At 36.5% G+C, this 23,069-nt stretch overlaps 1 protein-coding gene across 7 annotated transcripts in view; it reads right to left on the bottom strand.

Annotated features, from left to right (window-relative positions):
• Positions 1-23,069, bottom strand: part of TRPS1 (transcriptional repressor GATA binding 1) — a 258,547-nt gene that overhangs the window by 195,136 nt on the left and 40,342 nt on the right. For 4 of the 7 annotated variants that reach the window (XM_038555368.1, XM_038555371.1, XM_038555369.1 and 1 more), the window contains exons 2-3: positions 16,593-16,750; positions 12,451-13,379 (exon numbers count right to left, since the gene is read on the bottom strand). In XM_038555368.1, the coding sequence (XP_038411296.1) occupies positions 12,451-13,379; positions 16,593-16,629 (966 nt within the window). In that variant the 5' untranslated portion in view covers positions 16,630-16,750. The remainder of the gene's footprint in view (positions 1-12,450; positions 13,380-16,592; positions 16,751-23,069) is intronic. The other 3 variants (XM_038555374.1, XM_038555375.1, XM_038555373.1) reach the window with 2 other exon arrangements.

Below are 23,069 nucleotides of genomic sequence, written 5' to 3' on the forward strand. Positions count from 1 at the left end.
AACACGCTTGTTCCTCTGTTATCAGGACTAGGAATGCAGTCCATGCTACCACTTCAAGAGAGGTTGTAAGCTTGATCAAAAGCCTTAACCTGTCTGGCCAAGAGCTGACTCAGCTGAGGCAACCTTTACATTTGTTTCCAGTATTACAGTTCCAGGAAATGTGCATGAACATAGAGAAACAGCTCAACACTTATTGTAGATTCAGATAATAATTTACAAATGTCTCCCACAGCCTTTAATCAAAGGATGACAACGTTTCACTTTTGGTGATGTCTACATCCACCACGGCAAACACAAAGACTTCATCTGTCCACAGCAGAGCATCATCTAACCAGAAGGGGAAGAATGGGGCACCCTCCCAGCCAGCAGCCTGACCCTCAGCTGTGTGAGAGATGTCAAAGCCAGACTGTATAAGGATATTGCCTATTCGCCCTTCTAACCTAGCACTTCAGTGACTAGAACAACTAAAATTGGCCCTGAGATGTAACAATATCGTAAAATTCCTCCATCCATTTCCCAATTCACTAGAGGTGTTTTCGAAACCAAAACAGGTCATTCAAATGGGATTCCATCAACTCTGGTACTTTGTTTTGGAACTTCAACTTGAATCAAAAGGAGCAAATTCAGAAGTATGCCATCCCTCTCCAATGTGAGCAAAAAACCAGTATGCAAAAATGTTCTTGCTTTAGCTACTACATTGCTTCAGAGCTGTTGATATTCCTAATATAAAATGTTTTTTAACTTCTGCTTGTAGAACAGGGATTCCTGAGAAACCACAACACATCGTCACTGTTTCCTTGATTTTGCAATCTCCAAGCCACACAGTCCATGTCTACACTAAAGGGGCTGAATGAGGACCACTTATAGGCCTAAGGAATCCCTAAACATGATTTTGAAGCGAATCAAAATAATTAAGCATCATAGCATCCCTTTCAGTATCTGACAAAAACTTTAAAGTCAAAAAATCCTACTGACTACTATCAGGTGAAGAGACCAAGAAAGAAAAGTAAACAAATAAAAACAAAACAAAAACTGCCAGGATAGAGTATTGGTTTAGGATTAACTAAGTTACTATGAAAACTGCATTAAATTTTTTAAGATGGTGGTATTTGTGTGTCTACAAGTTGTATTTTTTACCCAGGAAAAACCAGCCAGCTCCATTATTTAAGATTATTACTTAAGATGCTCTTTGAAAGGGATGCCTGGGTGGCTGGGCGGTTGACTGTCTGCCTTTGGCTCAGGTCATGACTGGGGACCTGGGATCAAGTCCAGCATCAGGCTCCCCACAGGGAGTCTGCTTCTCCCTCTGCCTGTGTCTCTGTCTCTCTGTCTCTCTCTCTGTCTCTCATGAATAAATAAATAAAATCTTAAAGAAAAAAAAAAAGATGCTCTTTCAAAAACCACCCAAGAAAGCAAACAAGAACACAAGGATCTCATTTAATGACAAGAACAATAATATTGACACTTCTGTAGGTTATCTACTTGCCTCCTTGGTAAACAGCAGAACTCTTAATTAGTTTTTCTATCACTTAAAGCTAGTATAACCAGCTTAAAGCTAGTTTTATTACCTAAAGCTGGTATAGCCATTATAAAAATATATAAAAAATTATTGAAAGCCAACTTTGGGAAACATTGTTACTTAGGGTTTTATTCCTTTCCTCTTTCAAAACATTTAAAGGTTACCCTTGTGGCCAATTTACTGTCCTTGTAAGAGATGTACACTTCAGTCATGTTGAAATAAACATGCATATCATTTAAATGCAATTCTAAAATAAAACATTATTATTTTAGAAGACCATACCTAAGACTAGTGACTATATTCATTGTATTTTCATTACCCATAAATGTTAACTTTAAACAATTCTTTCCTAGGTTAAATAAAAATACACAGCAAACCATTATACCAAATAAGTGTTTGCAGCAACAGTTTCTTGAATCTTAGAGTCAGGAAATAGCACTTACATGTTCAGAAAGAGAATTATTTCAAACTTTTGAAATGGTTGAACCCATCAATGAATAGAAAAAAACCTTACCATTCCCTAGCTATAACTATACTAAAAAAGAGATTATAAACAGAATAAAGAATCTAAGTTTCAATCTTTTTTCTTTTGCGAACCAGAATTACAATTATAACCTGCTAATCCAACAGTTCCCTTGACATGGATATCCATATTTTAAAAATTCTTATTAAACTGTAAATTCTATTTGGATCCAAAATTACACCTATTCATTCATCTAATCAGTAGCTATTGAGTATTTATGCCAATCTCTGGAATAGATACTGGAATACAGCAGTGCATAAGCTACACCACATCCCTGCCTTTAAATTACTTACATTTGAAGATCAAGATTTGTAGATAATATCCTTTATTCATTTGTATTAATCTTTACTTGGATTTGTTTGCTCCCAAGGGAAATTCCAGAAGTTAAAGTCTGTGCAAAGACACATTGTTTAACCCACTGGCACCTCAATTTCCTCATCTTTATGGATATAAATAACCATGCCATCTTACAGGATTATTGTGAGGATCAAGGGAGAGAATGTAGCTGAAACTGATTTGTAAACTCAAGATCAGTGCTGTCCAACAGAACTCTCTGATATGATGGAAATGTTCCATGGTCCACCCCATTCAACATGGTAGCCCCATTCAACATGGTAGCCCACATGGGGCTCCTTGATATAGGGCTAGTGCAACTGAGGAACTGATTTAAGTTAATTTTTATTGATTTTTTCATTAATTTAATTTGAATTACCTGAAATTTAAATAGCCCCATGGAGCTAGTGAATGCCATGTTAGCCAGCATATTCTAATAACCATATGATTCATAAGAATGGGATTATTATTTAATAAAATGAACTATCTAATTTAATTTCTCCTGCTAATGGGATGAAAAGGCTAAATAGGGGGAACATGGTGAAGTCATTCATTGACAAACCCATAAATTTGTCACTCTTGGGTTCTTAGCTGTAAATGTACAGGTTCGATTCTGCTGTTACTAAGCTAATGCTTCTGTTTAACTTCCTTCTTGGAATGAAGAATGATATTTTATTTATCTGTGGAAGTAAGCAGGGGCTCAATACACGTGGGTTGAATGAAGTCACTATGGGAGATGTGAGCACAGATGAAAATTTCCCACCAAGGTCCCTGACCTACCTGGGTAAAAACGAAACTGTAATTCATACCTCTCTTATTAATTCAACCAGACATATTTGGGCTTCTTCAAAAAAAAAAAAAAAGACTGAACAAAACACATCTTTCACTCAAAAATATGACTATGGAGCCATTTGTTTGTGAATTATAGTTATACAGAAACACCCAACTTGCCTATTAACAGCATGAAAAAGAGCAGATTTTAAGCTTTTTTTTTTTTTTTTTTTTTTTTTTTTACCTTTTGAAGACTATGATGGCTTTTTATTCCATTTGAAACTTAGTTTTAAAAACTATTCCTTCCTGGGATGTCTGGGTGGCTCAACGGTTAAGTGTCTGCCTTTGGCTTAGGTCATGATCCTGGGGTCCTGGGATTGAGTCCCGCACTGGGCTTCCCATAGGAAGCCTGCTTCTCCTTCTGCCTGTGTCTCTGCCTCTCTCTGTGTGTCTCTCATGAATAAATAAATAAAGTCTTAAAAAAGTATATTCCTTCCATGTGGTATGTTTCATGGCCTTTGTTTTCTAATTTATTTACGTACATCTCTTCACAAAAATGTTTCACTGCAGAAGTTAAAAATATCAAAAGGCTGGCTTTTTGCAAGGTCTTTAACCTTAATTCATTAATTTCCTTCTAATAATACGGAACAAAAACTGGTAAGAGTAATATCTAAAAGAATAGGTCAAAGGAAAAGATTTTTTGAAGCCTCAGAACTCTTGAAATGACACTTCAGGACATGTACTTATTGTCAGGGGAACAAAAAGGGTTGTTTGAACTAAACACAAACTCTTCCTCAGATGTGGTTCATTTTCAAGTACTATAATTGATAGCAACAGAGACAATTAGGAGGGTACTAATTTAAGGGGACTTGAGGTTATGGGCTGATAGTCAAAAAAGTAAAACCTTCACTTAATAAAAAGCTAAGTTGCTAAAAATCACTGCTCAAATAACTGAAGTTACAAATAGCTTGAAGAAATCTGTCAGGGCCGATCTTGGCTGAAAATAACTATAGTCAGAATGAATGTGCTAATCCACATAGGGCACGTTTCTGCATTGTAAAGTACTTCAAAACACAGTGCAGAATACAGAGCGTGCCGTGGTGATGGACCTTTGGTGGAGATTAACTGTTTAAACATTTCAATAACAAATCTAATTAGATGGTGATCTCCTTAGTCCCATGCTATCACAGCCTACTCCTGGCATTCCTGGTGTCACTGCAGTAACTCCCATTAACACCCTTTTCCAAATAGGTAACAAATTCCAAATATTTTTTGAATTATAAGAGCTAATTTGGGGGGGGGGAACCAAAGCCTAAATTGGCATAAGGGGCAATTTTAACGGTAAAATAGTACATATTTTAAATTATGCATAATTTTTATTATCAGCTTTTGGATTACAGCCATCAACAGTCAACCCCAACTGACGTTCTCAATTTACTCAGTAGAATACTGAACTAAGTCTCTACAGTTATTTGGTATTTGGGTTGACAGAAGACCAGTAAATCTTAGTAAGTCTCAAGAATTTGGAAAAAAAAAAAAAGTGTTTTGCAGGGGGGCACCTGGGTGGCCCAGCGTTTGAGCATCTGCCTTTGGCTCAAGTCATGATCCCCGGGATCGAGTCCTACATTGGGTTCTCTGCGTGGAGTCTGCTTCTCCCTCTGCCTGTGTCTCTGCCTCTCCCTCTCTGTGTGTCTCTTATGAATAAATAAATAAAATCTTTAAAAAAAATGTTTTGTGGGGGAAAATGCAAAACAAAACAGCAAATGCAATTAACCCAAGTGGATTACAAAGCTGAATTATCCACAGAACTCCTCTCCTGCATCTCACCCACTCTGCCACTGGCTCATAATGGAGATAGGTAAGAATTGAATGTTTGTTCTAGAGACTGTCTTAAATGGGAAAACAAGAGCATGGAATCACTGTGGAACATCCTTTCTCTAGGGAAGAGTGCTTTGCTGCATGCCTACTATGGGCCAAACACAGATGATGCACATAGAAGTGATGGGAGTCCAATACCCTGACACGTCTGTGGTCTGATGCAGAAAGCTCACAAGTAAACAGATAACAACGGTAAAGTGTATGTTTCTGCTGAAAGAGGTACCAAGTGGCAGGACAACACAGGGGAAGAGAACCTAAGCAACACTGACAGGCCAGCCAAGGCCTTCAGAAGGAGGCAATAACCAAGCTGTGAACCCATGAGGTGGCATCTGAGCAGAGCCTCAAAGGCAATGATATGGACAGGCTTTTCAGGTGCAGGCCGCAGAGTGAGTAAAGCACAAATGACAGTGAAACAGCTGCTCTGGTAACATGTGAAGGGAGACAGAGGTGAGAGAGAATTTGGAAAAGTGATGTCATACTGGAGTGAGAGAGTGCTATTTAATTATACAAGTGTAACTTAAAGGATAGACATTTTGTAGAAAGTAGACCTATCCTTCCTACAAAATGTAGGATGGTGGCTCCAGAAGCAGAATTTTAAAAAGTTAAATAAAGGAAGGAAGGGAAGGAGGACAAGAGGGAGGAGGAGAGGGGGAAGAGGAGGAAGGTGGGAGAAAAGAAAGGAAAAGGGGGGGTGGAAGAAGGCAGCGGGGGTGGAGGCAATAGCAGAAGAGAAAGGAAAAGGAGAGAACAGAAGGGATCAGAAAGAGAAAAGTAGTAACTAAAGAAACCACGAAGAATTTGCTAAGTAAACATGAAGGGTGGGGGTGGTAAAAGCATAAAGCAGGGAAGGCTGGAGCAAACCACTCAACTTGGGAGGGGGGGGAGATATGCACATCCGAAAGAAATGCAGGGTAACAGGGCACTTCCAGCCCCACCGACTTGGAGATGGCAGCACAGAACAAAGGAGAGTGGGGGGACATGAAGGAAAGAGCTAACAACTTTAGCTTCATGCATGTTGACTTTGAGGTGCCAGTGGAACATAAGGTGGAGCCACTTATCGGCTGGAAAAACAGGTCTTTGAACAAACCACTGTTTATTACAGGATCCCCAAATATGTTACTGGACTCATGAAAGAATTCAGGTGCTCTTTAGTCTGACATCAGTGGGTCATCTAAGTCCCTCTGCAGCCCATCCCTCATTTCCAGAATCCAGGAAGACCACACAGCTCCGAGCTTCCTCAGGGTATGCAGGACATGTAAATGGGACACTCGAAAGGCATTCTGGTGTCTTCTCTGCCTCATGTCCACTCCTGTACTGACTCACAGGCAAAGAATAAAATTTTAATTACAAAGCCATGGAGAACATAAATGCGAGCCGGATGCATCTACTTAATACTTAACCTTCACAGGAAAGCCAACCCTTGGATTGTGCCTAATCAACAGAAGAGGAGAAGAGAACTCTCTGGCCATACATTAAATCATAAATTCCTTCAACAAAGGCCTCCAATTGAGGGGAATATGCACAAAATCAAATACATGGATAAACGGTGGCTTCATTTGGAGGATGCAATAAAGCACTGCATCCTTAATTGATTAAATCAAAATCCGGCCCTTCCCCATTCTATCAGGACTAGTTACTGTAGCAAAAGTATCAGCGAAAATGAATCACAGTAATAATAAAAAGACAAATCAGCAAAATTAATTTTCTTTTCAATGATTTCAATTAATGAGTGCAAATAAGGCAGCATTAACAGCACAGACTGAATGAGAGACAATCTCAGAGAAATCACTGAGGTTCTCAAATTCAATGTGATTCACAGAGTATGCCTCAAAGAGCCCTCGTGCACAGAACTGTACCTCCTCCCTTACATGCACTTGGCCCATCTTCCATTGCCTTTGTAGTTGAAGTAAACTCAGGCTTGTATTTGGGAAGGTCATATATCATAGTGGTTGTGAAGACTGGTTAGGATACGCAGTACATGCAGGTTAGGATACACAGTACATGCAAACAAGATACTCTAAAGGCATTCTGGTGTCTCCTCTGCCTCACACCCATTTTACTCGCAGGTAAACATCCCACTTACCCCCCATCCTTTACACAACTCTGTGACCTTGAACAGGTTACCTTATTTCCTCTATGCTTGCTTCCTCATTAAAAAAAAAAAATAGACGTAATAGTGATGTCTATTTTAAGAGTTTTTATGAAGATAATTAATACATGTAAAGAGTTTAGATCTACACATGCACGTAGGAAATCCTTAATAAAGGTTAGCTATTGCCAGAAGTGAATCCAAAACAGGAAGAAAACCCCAAAAGATACAAACAATTTTGATTATACAAGATGAAAAAAGTATGGATCAAATTACAAGTAATACAGAAAAAGAAATTTCACATTTGGCTTCCAATTTAAATAAAGCAAGGTCTCTTCTGATATTCCAAAAATGCCCAACACTTACTTCAAACTTTAAAACTATACAATGAAGAAATCAAGAGGTCTGTGGTCTAATGATTCTCAGAAACAGACTCCATGAAGGAAATCAGAAAATGAAAGGGAACTACTCCCTCCAAACTCTCCAGGGGTTAGGCACTACTTATAAATCCATGTTTCCAACAGCTGCATGTATGCTGTAATTACAATGACCCAAGAAACAAAACGCACTGACTAATCTGCCGACTTGATATGGTTAGCAGAGCAGGCCATTTGAGGATGATTTTTTTAACTTTTTACAACATTTTTATTAAGAGTTAAGTAATGCTAAATTTGATTAGATGCACTAATGACCATGATTTCTTCTTCTAAACACCCTGCCTAGAGAGAGATACTGATATTCAAGAAAGTAATATGTGTTCTTTAATGACAGCAAAAAAGCCAAAAATCAGAGAGACACTGACAGTTATCACACTGACCCTCATACAACAACACCAAATGGAGATTTAACCAACATGAAGGCAGTGAAGATGGTCCAACTACTCTACTCCACCGGGTGGCTTACAGTGTCAGCTCAGTCATCTCCATGATGAAAATGACCTGGGAAATGCCAGCACTTTACTTTGCTTGATGGCCTTAGGGTGAGCATATGTTTTATTTTGCACACTTTATTACCTGTTAAAGAGACACAGACCTGAGAACAAGTATGGCTTCATATGACAAACATTCTGTTCTCTACAGACAGTCTGAAGTGATTAAAGTCTCATTCACCAGTTGTTCTAAAGTGCGATTGTTCTCAACTCAGAAAAACAAAGAAACAGAACCTGCTAAGATCTACAACTTCCCTCCTACTCCAGATCAAAGGAAACTCCAAGGCGAAAAATAAATATTTGGAAGTAAAATTCAGGAAAAGTCAAAATAAACCAAAACGAGATTAATGTTATCTGTTTTTTTTTTTTGTTTTTTGTTTTTTGTTTTTTTTTCCAGACCAAGCTGTTAACCCCCTGTTCAAATGAATGTACTGGCATATGTTAAGTATCTATAAATCTCATAGAGTTAAATATGTTGAAAATACAAATACAAAGGATGACTTCCTATCTCTAAAATCTGTTCTTCCTGCTTCTAACATGACATATTGTGCAACTCTGATAAAAATATTTATAGAACAGAAATGTAGTGCTCCTAGCTCAAACACAAGACAATAACTGGTAAGTTAATAGTAAGATTTTTCTACTAATCTTAGAATTTCATTAAAGGCCAAAATAAATTTAGTAGCTGGAATCCCATAGCTATTGGGAGTCCTGAATAATGCCAAATAATAGAAAAGGTATATTAAAATGGAACAGCAACATGGACATCATGAGCATTTATAAACTTGTGATAGGTTAAACACTTTCCCGTGGGAAGCACATTTTGACAGGACTCTGACTTTTATAACCTGATCTAAGGGCTAAGAGCTCCCCCATAAAGATGACGCAAATGCCCTAATGCACAGCACATTAAGCCCTAATGAAACAGCGAAGTCGGTGTTTAACAACTAGGCCTCCATTCAGCAATGGTTTAAATATAAGCATAATAAAGCAGATTAAAAAGAAAGAAGCTGTAATTACTTTTTGAAGAACTCAATCTCTTGTCCTATTATTGGTCTATAGGTGAGCCTCAAAGTCTGAATACTGGCAATAAAAATTACATGAAGGGCTTACCAATCATGTCACATCCATTATTTTGAAAAATGTAAATGCAACAATTGATAAAACACACAGGTAACATGTAAAAATTGAGAAACTAACACCGGGTTGAGTCAAATAGGTCTGAGCTAGCCATTTTATCTTTTCTTGTTTTTCTTGCTAAATAACTGGCATCCCTTCTGATTTCAGGGCTGGGCATACTTCCTCAAGGTATGGGGCCTGGGGGTGGGGAGAATTTGAATTCAACAGGCAGGGAACACTGGTCTGGTTTTATAATGCTCCCTTTAAAGTGACATCCATTATCCAACTAGGGCTCTATCTAACTCGGCAGTATAAAGAAACATTATTATTTGACACTATTTTTTTGGAAATATGTAATTCCTTGACTTTCTTATTTGTAATAAAATTTACATGGAAGTGAATATTGTCATTGCAAGTATGTCTAAACTTCCAATTATTCCCAAATACAAGTCAAATAACCTGGACTTGGAACTAGAAATCTTAACATTTGTTTAAATTATCTCTTTGTCCCAACTGTATATCTCATGTTTGCAACCAAGTCAGTTCATATTATTTAAAACCATCCATGTCGAACCAAAATATAGATCAAAGCCATGGAGTTCTTAAGTCCTCTCCTTCTGGCTTCTGTTCCTTTTTTCTTGGCCTAAAATGTCATAAATCTATCATTAACCACCAACTGTCCTGAATGGTTTAAAAAAAAAAAAAAAAGCCAGTTTAATTGAAAAAGATTAATGAATTGGTCATCTATTACTTCAATTAGTTTAAATTACATACTTATATAAACAATTCCTGAAATTGGATGATTATTGGTCTGTGATACTGATATTTACCAACATCTTTTTTATCAGAATACACACAGCTATTAACTTCCTACAAATTTCCAACAGAACCGCATTAAAGAAATTCTACAGTCAGCATTTTATCCTGCACAGCCTTTAGCCCCCACACAGTGCAAGAGCCAAGGAAAGAAAGCTCTCCAACGACAATGCAGCACACAAACACGTGTGGGAGAAAAAGGGGAATTTCAGATGTGCTTTTTATTCAGCTTATGCATATAGGGAAGCCGTTCACTATTTATTTCAGCATAAAAATATTAATAAGTCATTTATCTTCAGACATGTTTCTGCATCAACATCTGGCCTCTGTGCAAAATACTTAAGATCAGCGTTTGGCCTAAAAGTATATTTAGGGTTCTCTTCCTCATTTGAAGAAAGTTAACACTCGTTAGACTTGTTTCTAAGTCCAATTGTTTCTTTGAAACCATCATCTGCTTTTTCCACAGATTGCTTTTTTCTATTTTTAGCCTTATTATTTCTCTGAAAAAAAAAATTGATCTTAACAAGATTATCTTCCTGCCTGCTATTTCCTACCACTTTCTGTCTTCTTTACTGGAGCACTTGGTAGATAGCATAGTCTAGGATCAGCTGTTTTATTTCTCCTTCTATTAGTTCAAACTCAGAGAGCTCACACATCTGTTTTATTTCTAAAATCACTGCCCAGGAGAAGTGTCCAGCTCATTCTACCCAAACATAAACTTTACTATAAATAACTAAGAACCTAACAAATAACTGTTTGGGGGGAAATGGAAGTGTGTTTAAAACTCTGAATTCTTCCAAACCCTAGGCCTTAGTAATCTCGATTTTAGAGCCTTCCTGACAGCGCAGATCAGCTTCCCTCAGAAGTTGTCCCCAGAGTGAACAAACTGAAACGCCTGCCGGAAATCCAGGTATTAACATCATATTACTTGCTAATTATAAAACACCATTTCACATACTGACATTACTCACTTCTAACCCTTTTATCTAAAACACATATTTGCTTTCCAATCATGATTTGACAGCAGAGTGTATCTGACATAAGACAGTGAAATGATCTTTAATAAGACAGCAGTTCAAAGCATGCAGCTTTCATGCATAATAACTATGTTGGTTTAATTTGCTGCTCCACAGAAATAATTCTATTTGTGGAAATTCACAAAGTAAGATGGAATTTTTAAGAGCGCTCTACAAAGATGAAACTGGCTTTTTAAGAGTTCTTTCTATCTCCCTTAATGTGATAAGATTGCTGTTCTGACATTTTTAAAGGCTTGGAAATTTCTCCTCTGATTCTTTTTACAAGTACTGCAAAATATGTTCACTACCTGTTATTTATAATTCCTTTGCCTGCCTTTCTTAATTGGCACCAGGTCAATAGAGAGGTCTAGAGCAAACGTGCTAGAGCTATTGAGTTGATAAAAATGACAGATATTTTAAGGGATTTAGGAGGTCAAATAAGTATGATGTAATTTCATTAGTTCTCTGGTACTTCTTCTAATCATTCCTAAAGAAGGTTAATATTACACCTAATATGTTTTGAAATCCCCTGGCCGAATAATACAATAAAAACCTACAGACTGTAACAGAAACTAACACACTTTCCCAAGCTGACCATGAGTTTTGACTATGCTAAAATTGCTAAAATGAAACGAATACATTACTTTAGAGTCAGTTCTGCATTTCATTCTATTTGAAATGGTAGGGGTTTTTTTTTTCATTTCACATATGCCATAAACTAAAGACAGAAGAGTAGATCAAAAAGGTATGCCACTTTTAATAAAAGCAGAAATCTAAATTACTGCTAAATGCTTTCATAAATTACTATTTTCCTTAAATGCAGAAAAGAATGCTTTATTGGCCCGCCCAAGGTCATCCTGGTGTCCCGAGTACTTACAATCACATTGACTTCTTTATAATCAACGTAAACTTTTATTTCCAAGTTTTCATCTGCAATTATATTGCTTTTTCTGGAGTATATCTCTGCAACTGTCAATATGACCCAAATCTAGTCCAATTTGATGTCAGGCTGAGTATAAAATCAAATCCTAATGCCAGACATTAGGAAAGATCCCCACTGAAGGAAAGACGATAGCAAAGATTTCTAAGCTAAAACTAGAACAAAGCATAAACTCCTATCATGTGGAACCATAGAGATCAGTGCCATTTTTGGAAGACTGGGAAAACATCAAATTACCATGAAATATTTCCAGAAATATGAAGCCTAGCTAATCCCATGAAAAGACTTCTCCCAACCAAATAGAAGGATTGAGATAATTTTCCATGATAAGAGATGAAAGACACCTCTGAATACCCATTTGGATAAAACAGCTATGGAGTGCGTCCACATCTCTCCCGCTGAATCTAGCAGGCCACCCCTTTGGTAGTGGAAGCTTGATTTTAACATGCGTGTAAGAATTCACATTTCATTACTGATAGCTTTTCCTGTACAAAGAGGTAACAGTACAAAGCACAAACCTGTACATCATAGGTCCCATTTAGTAAAACAGGCCTTGAAGAATTGATGTCCTGCAGCACACCAGAAAGCACGGAACGGTTGACCTTCTGGAAGTCTTTGGAATGGCTGAACTGCACCATGTTATGAAGGGCCAAGATTTTGCTGTCCAGCTCAGCATCCTGCCTGGTGCGGTTATGCAGTCCTAAATGATACTTTCGGAAGTGCTTAATCAGATCTGTGGGGTCATTGCCATAGTAACCATATCCACAGATATTGCATTTAAAGTCCTGAAGCTCTGGAGACAGAGGTGCCGGGTCTGGGTTGTCATTTACCAGTAAGTCAGTTTTGGATTTATTCAGTCTTACACCCCCATCTGAAGGCACTTGTGGGTTTTTTGAGGCCACTGAAACTGGGCTTGAGCCTTGACAATTGGCTGGACCACTCTGCGCTTGCCCTGTTTCCTCGGTAGCCTTTGGTGACATCTTATGATCTTCCTTTGTCTCCAATGAGTCCCCTGATGGGGTGCAGGCCATATCTTGAGGGTCATCTGCCTCTGCTCTTTGAGGAGACTTCAAGGGCTCACAGACTCCCCCAGCAGCTGGAGATGAGAAAGCCAACATATTTCTATCTGTCACCTCATCATGCGGATGCGAGGGAAGGTTTCCTCCTTTACTGGGGCTTTCATAATTGAAGCCAGCCTTCTCGCTCAGGACTGAGCTTTTTAAGCCCTTCTTGCTGCTAGAGGATGGATCTTGGCCATGCAAGCTATGTTCCTCCTTATTATTCAGTTCTGCAGCATCACTCTGATCCGTATTTTCTGACATCTGATCTGCAGAAAATTCTTTGTTCTTTCCAGATACTTTGCTTTCTGTACCTATAGGCTCCAGGGTCTGGCCCTCGCCTTCGCTAGCAACGTTTCTCAGAGGGGGGTTCTTTTTCCGGACCATATCTGTAAAAATGCAAGGAAAGGACATACGAGGTTATCTGAAAGCTGCAGATATGTGATCTAATCTAGAGCATTTTACTTAGTCTATCTGAGGCTTTTTAAGGTGCATATAAATAAAACTTCCTCTAGGAAAAAAAAAGTTTTAAAAATAGCAAAAAACTGAGCCTTAAGCAAATATTTACACTTAGAATTATTTTTGTCATAGAGAGGCTCATTTACTCTTTTTAAATGGTTTTATGAATACCAAAATATTAATTCTTATTAGCTTTACCTTTCCCATTATTCTTGTTTGCCAATTATATTTTTTGCTTATTTTCTTCAGTTTTAGTTGAAGATATATAGATATATGCTTATTTATAAACCTTATATAATATGTGTAATATGCACACATAATGCATTTATAAGATACATATACATGTTTATGTTTACAGAATATGTATTACATGTTTATTTATATGTTATGGATACATGTATATAAACAACATAAATTGGAACTCAATATTGTTACACACCGTGCAACCAAGATATAAATATAGTTTCAACCAAAATATCCTCATAGTCAAAAGACAGAAACAGCATGTTATAAACAACATGAAAACTGCCCTATTACTTTCAGGAATGGAGGATAACAAATGTTTCATCTCTGTCCTACCGATAAATTTCTTTAAGCCCCATTTAGAGAGTTAACCTGAAAGTCAGGAAGAAGACCTAGTATACATCAGAGTGACCAGGCTGGGTTTTACTGGGACCCTACCCTAGCATGATGGGGAACCTAACAAAGTCCTGGGTTTTTATGCACAGCCAGGTGGAGACAGTACTAATTCCACCAGTGGGAGCACCTGGGGAGGTGACTGAAGTAAAATATTAAGTTGAACCATATGACATTGTCATTTTGTAGCTCAGAATGGCAAAATATTAGCTTCCCATGGTTCACCTTCACATACTAGCTCAACTATGCCCTACAAGTTGGTAGCATCAATGCTTATGGTCAAAACAAGAGCACTGTGGCAAATTCCTCTACTGGAGTCTAATGAATCAGAACTTTAGTACAAGGAGGTAAGAAACAATTTGTGCTGTGTCAATCTTAAAAAAGGCAGTAACAAAGGCTAGATGGAGAAGTAAGGTTCATGGCTCCTGTTCCTTAATCCCCCAGCTGAAAACTACAAGTGCTGTGTGCATTGTCACCCCAAACATTACTTAGTAAAATCCACCTAACTAACAAGACAGGGCTTTTTACTTGCCAACTCTGCCACGAGGGCAGATTTAACAGTTACACCACCATGATCCAAAGTGTACTGAGAGAATCCAAACGAATAACATTTTTTAGTTGTTTTTATCTATAATTTCTCACAAGTGCTAAAGAGCCACACTGGCTTTGGAGATATAGTTGTACCTTCATTTCTGAGGAGCTGGTCAGGCAACAATTTTTATCATATACATCCCTGAACCAAGAGAATGCCCTAGTTGAGTATTAAAGAGTTGTTTCCAAGGTAAAAATTCACTTTACTAAATAATGTCAAAAAACAGAACTGTGCTTAAGAAAGTATGCTCTTCTTTTTTATACAACAGTAACATGAGTCATCAAATATACGTAGAACATGTCTATGCTCCTCTTGGAACCACACAAAAACAACAAAAGCACTTCTAGAATGAAAGACTGCACTTTCAAGTACAAGGGATGGTCACAAGGTAAGGTATACCTGCATGATCAAGGCAGGGAGTGGGGAGGGAACGTGGTCTGCACCTTGGTGTCATTACCATTAGATCCCCAAATAAACTAAGCTAGGTAACCATTGTTAAAAAAGAAAAAAAAAATGGAACACTGATTAGCTTCTTTATTTTTTAATGTTTGCATTTTAATGTCTCATGTGTTGATGTTGACATTTTAGGAGACATCTAGCCCTTTCTCAGAAGTGACCGAACATGGCAACTTTTACCTACACACAGAAGAGTGGGGGGGGCAATGTTACTGGTAGTCAGTGAAAGAAAAATTAAAAACAGAAGAAAAAATAATAAAAGGGAAGTTTAAGAAATCAGTTACCATTTAAAATACAAGAGCTCAGGTAAAAAAATAAGCGATTCTGAACTTGGCCTACATTCTCATTAATAGAATATCAGCCATTACTACACATAAAAATGTGATGATTTTGCTACAGCACCTATTGCCTTTCCCTCCAGAATTTCCTATGTGTTTGTTTTTTCCATTGCACAGAAAATCTTTAGTAACCATTGCAATTTAATCTTTTCTTGGACAAATACTGAATGGAATGACCATATCATGTGTATTTTAACATTTTCTCCTCAATGTAAACAAACCCTAACAATAGTACACCAAAATGAAACAATTAAGGTTACACAGAAAAAGACAAAAATCTATATGAAAGGCAGGATTCATAAAGAGATGAAAATGAAATCATCCAAGTCATTGAGATGATCCTTCCATTAAAGTGAAAAGGGTTTATGCCCATCTATTAATGTCAAGGTGATTAGAAAAATGGCAACATTTTACATAGCAAGGAACCAAAATAAAATACTTAGAAGTGAGTAGATATAAGTATGTGAAATATTGAAAAACGTAACTTATTTTTCAGAACGGAAATAATTAGACCTTGCTGAATTATTGTTAACATGCAGAAAAGTAATAGGTCAGAGTTTAAGAAGTACTGAACCAGCAACTAAAGCAACTAAGAGAAAATCTGATTTAATTGAATTATCATCCTTTCAAATCTGAGTTCCTTCTTCCACCAAGAAAGACCTTTAGAACCCATATGACTCACTGACTTCTTATACTGAAGAGCCCTTAAAAATATACATCGCAAAGAATGTCAAACTGCTGAAACTTCAAAGAAGTATCAGAAAGGTCATTTGTGTTTTCTTTTTTGTTGTGGGTGGAAGGGGCATGTTCTTTTTAGTTTCTTAAAAAAAAAATCACGGTTAATTTAGTTGACTATACTTTGAAGTAGTTATAGAAAAATAATTTTTTACTGGAATTATATCACCATAATTTTTCAGAATGACATATTATGTAAATATAAGCACATTTGCAATACTTCTAAGTGGAAGAAACTCCCCTAACAAGTCATAAGTTAGATATCGTAAGACTATAGCCACCCTCAAGTTATTATCTTTAAGACAAATAACAGATTGCACGAAGTTTTACTGTGTGCCAAGAACTTTTCCAGTTAACATTTTCACTTGAAAAAATAGATCACATACTTGTAAAATCATACCCAGCATTGACTTCATAAGGCATGTGGCTTTAGAGTGCTTTTTACAATTATTAATTCTATTAGTCAACTAGCAGGAGGCTAATGCAATTGTCTTAGAAGACGCTCGGAAGACACAGAAGACATTTTGAGAGCTGATCTGTACATCTGCAAAACAAAACAAAAAAATTTTCCTTCCTAAATGATGTAAATATGCTTTAACGTATCACACCTAAAATACATTAATATGCTAGCGCCACAGGCTGCTTGAAAGATACCTAATAAATGCATGAGCAAACCTTGAGCAAGATCTTCCCTCCCCTGGGTTTTAATAAAGCAGCAGGAAAAGGAGGTACATGATATAAAAGATTACAGAAGTCATTTTCACAACAGACTGTAAGGTATGATTTAACCTCTAAAACTCCCAAACCCTAAGGATCAGAATACTTACCTACATTGGGGTGGGTATAGATCTTAATTAGTAAACATGGAAGGGACATGCTTCTGAAAAAGATACAAGGTGTACCCACTGATATTCTAGAATCACAGCTGAAGACAAGAAGTGGTACCCATTGCAAATCTCTTGCAAACTCAGTAGCAGTGTATACCATGTGGATCAGAAAGGAACTACTGCAATGCCATCAAGAACTGAGATCTTACATAAGCCTTCCCAACAATTACAGAAACATCACGCACTATCTTTTTAGCTAGTTTTACTAATCTTCTATTTTCACTCTTGATAAGTAAGTTCATAAAATCATGATTGAACCAGCTTTAAACCATCATTATACCATCATCTTCATTATCTGAATGAAATTATCAAGGCAGGAGCACCTGGTTGGCTCAGTTGGTTAAGCATCCGCCTTCAGCTCAGGTCATGATCCTGGACCCTGGGAATGAGCCCTGCCTCTGGCTCCCTGCTCAGCGGGGAGTCTGCTTCTCTCTCTTCCTCTGCCCCTCCCCCTGCTTGTACAATCGCTCACATGCTCTCTCTCTCTCTCACTCTTGCTCTTTCTCTCTCAAATAAGTAAATAAAATCATTTTTTAAAAATTATCGAGGTATATATTGCATTAATGGTCATAAAATAATTAGGCAGGTAGATAATCACATCAAGGAGTGTTTTGGCAACTCTATTTTTTTTAAGATTTTATTTATTTATTCATGATAGACACACACAAATGGAGAGAGAGAGAGAGGAGAGGCAGAGACACAGGCAGAGGGAGAAGCAGGCTCCATGCAGGGAGCCTGATGTGGGACTCAATCCCAGGACTCCAGGATCACGCCCTGGGCCAAAGGCAGGCACTAAACTGCTGAGCCACCCAGGGACCCCAGCAAGTCTATTTTAAAACGTCTTCATTCAACTCTATAATAGCAATATCCCTCATACTGACTGTCCAAAAAAGTTCAAAATGCTAGTGTAAAGTAGGTCCATTATAAACAACCGTTTGGATAATGAGGCTAAAAGTGAAGTGGATAAGGAGGAATTGAAGAATCTAAATGAGAATCTAAATAAGACTCAAAATTGCTAACTTTAGTCCTCTATTTAATTGTAAGATTTTTTAAAAAATGACAAGGGGGAAAAGAGGGTGGGTGAGGTGGAGATGGTGAGCATTCATTCCCATGTTTACATCATTCCCCACCTATAAAAATAAATGAATGCTCCTCTAATAGTAGACATAACGTGAATACATATTATATGCCAAGATACTTAAGCAGGCTAGAACATGCTTAGCTTCCTAAAAATGCACTATTTGTATTTATTTCCATTACTGAGTGGTAAAATGTTCCATTTGCAAAAATCCAAATTTCTAAATTATTTCCTCCTACATTAAAACAAATCTAACAGCTTTTTTGTATTTATGAGTAAAAAAAGTTTATTATAAGAAACAGTAGGATACTATATTGTTTCTACATTATAATATCAGACAGTGGAAATAATCAGCATTAGAGCTCATGTTCTCAGCAAAAGGAATCTGAGTTTTCTATTAATACCATTAGCCATTAATGATTTAGTTTTATTTCATATGTATAAGTATATACACATACATGTACACAAATACATTTATGAAATACTTGCTCCAAATAGCCTTGCAATAGGTAATCATATGAACTATTCAACCAAAGAAATCAACTAGCTCAGTAATTTAAAAAAGAAAGTGGAGATCAAACATCCATCCAGTGCAGATTAAAACAAGAATTTATTTCCTTTAGATGAGAAACTCCTTGAAGACAAGACGTATAAATTCCTACGTTCTTTGTAACATTTTGACTCTAAACAAAAGAAGAATGGTACAGCAATCACATGTCCAGTTTCTGAACCTGATTCATATCAGTGGCTGATGTAATCAAAGGGGTAAGCACCTTCATTTCTCTGAGCCTCTATTCTCATTTGTGTGAGAGAATTACAATAAATGATTTCTACATTTCCTCACACCTCGAAGATTCTATAATGGTTCTGGTTATTGGCTTAGGCATTATAGTCTAACCTTAGAAAACTTTTATCCAATTTCCCTAAAAAACTGTAAAATATGAAACCATCAATAAATAAGGAAGGCATAAATACCACTGAGGTTTATTATTCACTAAGCTATTCATTTCCTCCAACATTTATTCATTAAGTATATACCCTGCATAAGTACGTGCCAAACACCTAGAAAGATAACTGTAATTTTACCATTAGTCATTAATTTCAGAGAGAAGAAAGGTATCTTTAAAAAGCAAAGAAAAAAAAAGCAAAGAAAAATATTATAAGGAACCTCTCTTTCTCAAAAAATTTAAAGCCTTTTAATATTTTTCCAAATACCATTTCAACTGAGTTCACTTCCAATTAATTCTTTCGATACATAGATGATAGAACCTCAACAAGACTAAAAAGTTAGGGGAACGAGGCTGTATAATTTAACCTCGGTCTCAAATCCTGCTGAGTATGATTTTTATTATAAGTAGCAGTTCTTGTCATCATAATATATAATACCAGATGACATTTTCTTATTGTTTTTCCAGATAATAAAACTTTCAAATGTTTGAAATCAAAGCTTAACACAAAAGAAAAGACAGGGTAGTCTTCTCCTTAATATATGCTTCTCCCATGCTTGTTTCTATCAACAACCTAGGAGTACTGAGTTATTAATTACACATTTCATGTAGCTTTTATTTAAAAAATTAAAAAGAAAAAAATAGCAAATTGTTTCTTTTGATCAAAAGTCCTCCACAAAGAATTTAAAGAATTATGCAAGTGATAGCAAAATAAAAGGAAGGTCAAGTTTGGGGCCTATAGCAAACTAGATAGCTTCCATATGAACAACATATAAAGTTCAGTTTTAAAGAACATATGTGTTTGCTCATTGGTTTAAAAAAAAATCTTGAATCCTGTCTACTCCATATATACAGATCAAAATCAGATTGCTTAAGTGAACTATAAAATGCAAGAGAACATTGTTTATCCAAATCATAAACCCAAGAATTGCTGAAGGAGTTTAAATGTTTTCTGTTTCTTCAGATTCCAGGGCAATACTTCAATGGTAGATCGCTTTTTTTGTAAACTGCTTCAAACTTCATAAACCCAATGTCAGATCCTGTTCTTTGCTATCCGTGTCTATTTAACTTGCTTTCTCTGAATTGATTGTTCCTGAATCTTTAAAGGTATTTTTGGATATCTTAAATCCTGCTGAGATTTAAATGTCATCACCTTCAAACAACTCCCATCAACTAAATCTCTTATTAATTCACATCAAATTAATCCAAAATGATCACTTCTATTAACATATGCTTCAGAGCACAAAGCCCATTAATAGTCATCTGGACACTAGAACTAACCCAAGACTCTGAGATAAAATGCACATTATTTAGATATCCTCTTTCAAAGAGTTTTGATGTTGGCCCAAACACATTTTATTAGGCTTTTATTTCATTGAGCTATGCTCTCTATTTTTCAAATATCTCATTTCAAATGTACTAGTCTAGGTAAAAAGAGATAGCCTGGTAAGTAAGTAATAATGTCAGATTTGCCAAAATGAGTCTCCATATATCTATATACATCTTAGAGAAAGAATTTCATTAAGCACTTTACTTTTAAAAGAAAATGACACAATCTTTTTTTTTCTTTTTTTTTTTTTGCCTTTAAAAACTTTATGTTAAAAAAAAAAACTTTATGTTAGCAGTGAAATTGAAACTATAGAAGGGGCACCTGGTGGATTAGTTGGTTAAGCATTTGACTCTCCATCAGCTCAGGTTGTGATCTTAGGGGCCTGAGATGGAAACCAGTATCGGGCTCCCCACTCAGTGGGGAGTCTGCTTGAGATTCTCTCTCTCCTTCTCTATCCTCTCTGCCCTTGCCACTCCCTCTCTCTCTGAAAAGTAAATAAATAAATCTTTAAAAAAAAAGAAACTGTAGAATATATGTGGAAAAAATGAAGCATGTGCCTATTTCACCAAATAGGGCAACAAAAATAAAGCAAGTATACATCATGAGTTATCAAAAGGCAAGGGGAATTGATTATTTTTGCTTTCATAACAGGTGAGAGGCAAATGTATTAAAAACTCTGCTTTGAATAAAATCACAATTTCACTAAGCAAATTAAGAAATGTTATCATTCATTTCCTCACACATATGTCGTATTTCCTTTTGTTTTCTTTCCTCTCAAAGGGAAAAAAAAATTAAAATAATGTGCCATGACAACTGTTGGTTTAAACAGGCCAATATGACTTTGCATGTGTGCATGGGACAAGCGTAACTTCACCCTTCTTTGTTAAACTTAGAATATTTCACCTGGTTCATAGGCAAAGAGCCAAATATAGCACGAAAGTTCACAAAGAATAGCTCATGGAAAAGAATGAATACATCTATTTATCTTGATGGTTATGATATGAATTGACATTTTATTTGTATGTAAATTAGATTTTCACTGATAACAAAAATGAGTGTCAAGATTTGTAGGAATACCTTTGATTTTCTTTCCAGCATTTGCCAGAAAAACATCTTTGTATATTAGAGGCAGTTTATTTTTTAATATATTGATGTTGCTTTGTTTGTTTTCCACTGTTATTTAATAAAAAAGAAAATCTCAATTATTAACTCAATCCAGCAATAGAACTGGCTAATATCTGTCTCAGTTCTCCCGTAAGAAATCTGTGTCAATCACTGCCAATCCATTTGGTAAATTGGCATGCATATACAGTATAGTCAATTTAATAAATGCATATCATGAAGATTCAGTAAGAACGCTCATTGTCTTCACACCATTGGTCAGCTGAGTTTTTTTTTTTTTTCCTTATTTATTTATGATAGTCACACAGAGAGAGAGACAGAGAAGCAGAGACACAGGCAGAGGGAGAAGCAGGCTCCATGCATCGGGAGCCCGACGTGGGATTCGATCCCGGGTCTCCAGGATCGCGCCCTGGGCCAAAGGCAGGCGCCAAACCGCTGCGCCACCCAGGGATCCCCGGTCAGCTGAGTTTATTAGGCAAAGTTTATGTTAATTTTTTTACGAGTTGCCATTAATCAAAGATTAAGACAAAATCTTGTGAAGGCATAGTGAGAACTTATATTAATAATGTGTGTGTATATACATGTAGAGAGAGTAAACATATACATGTGTGCTAAACATAAATTTAACACAATGTAATATTCAATATATATGTAATATACAACACGTGTGTGTTATATGTGTTAAATAGCCCAAGTGAAGGGAAGTAAGTTAGCACCATCAGTTAGCACCATCGTATATGCAACAGTTCTTGTTCATGAAACCAGAAACTTGCAAGCCACTCTGCTCATCTCCAAGTTACCACAGGAAACAGCTTAAAAGGCCTTACCCATCTGAGGACTAGTAGTCCAAAGTGCAGGCAGAGATGGCCAATTGGTAAGTAAGGCACAGGTATCATGAGGAATCAGCAAATGTACATAAGCCATGAAAGGGAATTAGGAGTACATTCAGAGGACAACTGTATATATAAGTTCCAAGAGGTCAGGAATCTTTGTTCTATATACATATTTTTAAAATTCCACTTAAATTAGTAAACAGTACTGATGGACATCTTGCACAATGTGTAATAAATACATACTAATGACATTAAATGTGGTGCAATACCAACCTGGTCAGTGCTGACTGCTTCACGTAACCAATTCAGCATCATTTTTCCCTTCTGATAAAAATACATTATCACACACAAGTTGGAATCAATTTTCTCTTTTGTTAAGTATAGTGAATGTTTCCACAGAAAGCTGATTTTTTAAAAATTCTACACATGAAAGCAACTTCTAATAGAATAGGTTAAACTACTTTTTCCTGGCTCCTAGAATGAGAAAAGTTTTCTGTTTAAAAAAAAGAGGAAGTACACACAGAATCCCTCTATAATTTGAGTAGACCTAGAAACCTTCTGTTATAAGATCTTCTTTCTGAATAAACCATTATTTCAGGGCATTCTACCTATGCTCACTCCAAGTATAATTAGACTCTGTCTGGGATTTTATCATGGTCACTGTTT

Source organism: Canis lupus, chromosome 13, assembly GCF_011100685.1.
Source record: "Canis lupus familiaris isolate Mischka breed German Shepherd chromosome 13, alternate assembly UU_Cfam_GSD_1.0, whole genome shotgun sequence".
In the NCBI taxonomy this organism is placed as follows: Eukaryota; Metazoa; Chordata; class Mammalia; order Carnivora; family Canidae; genus Canis; species Canis lupus.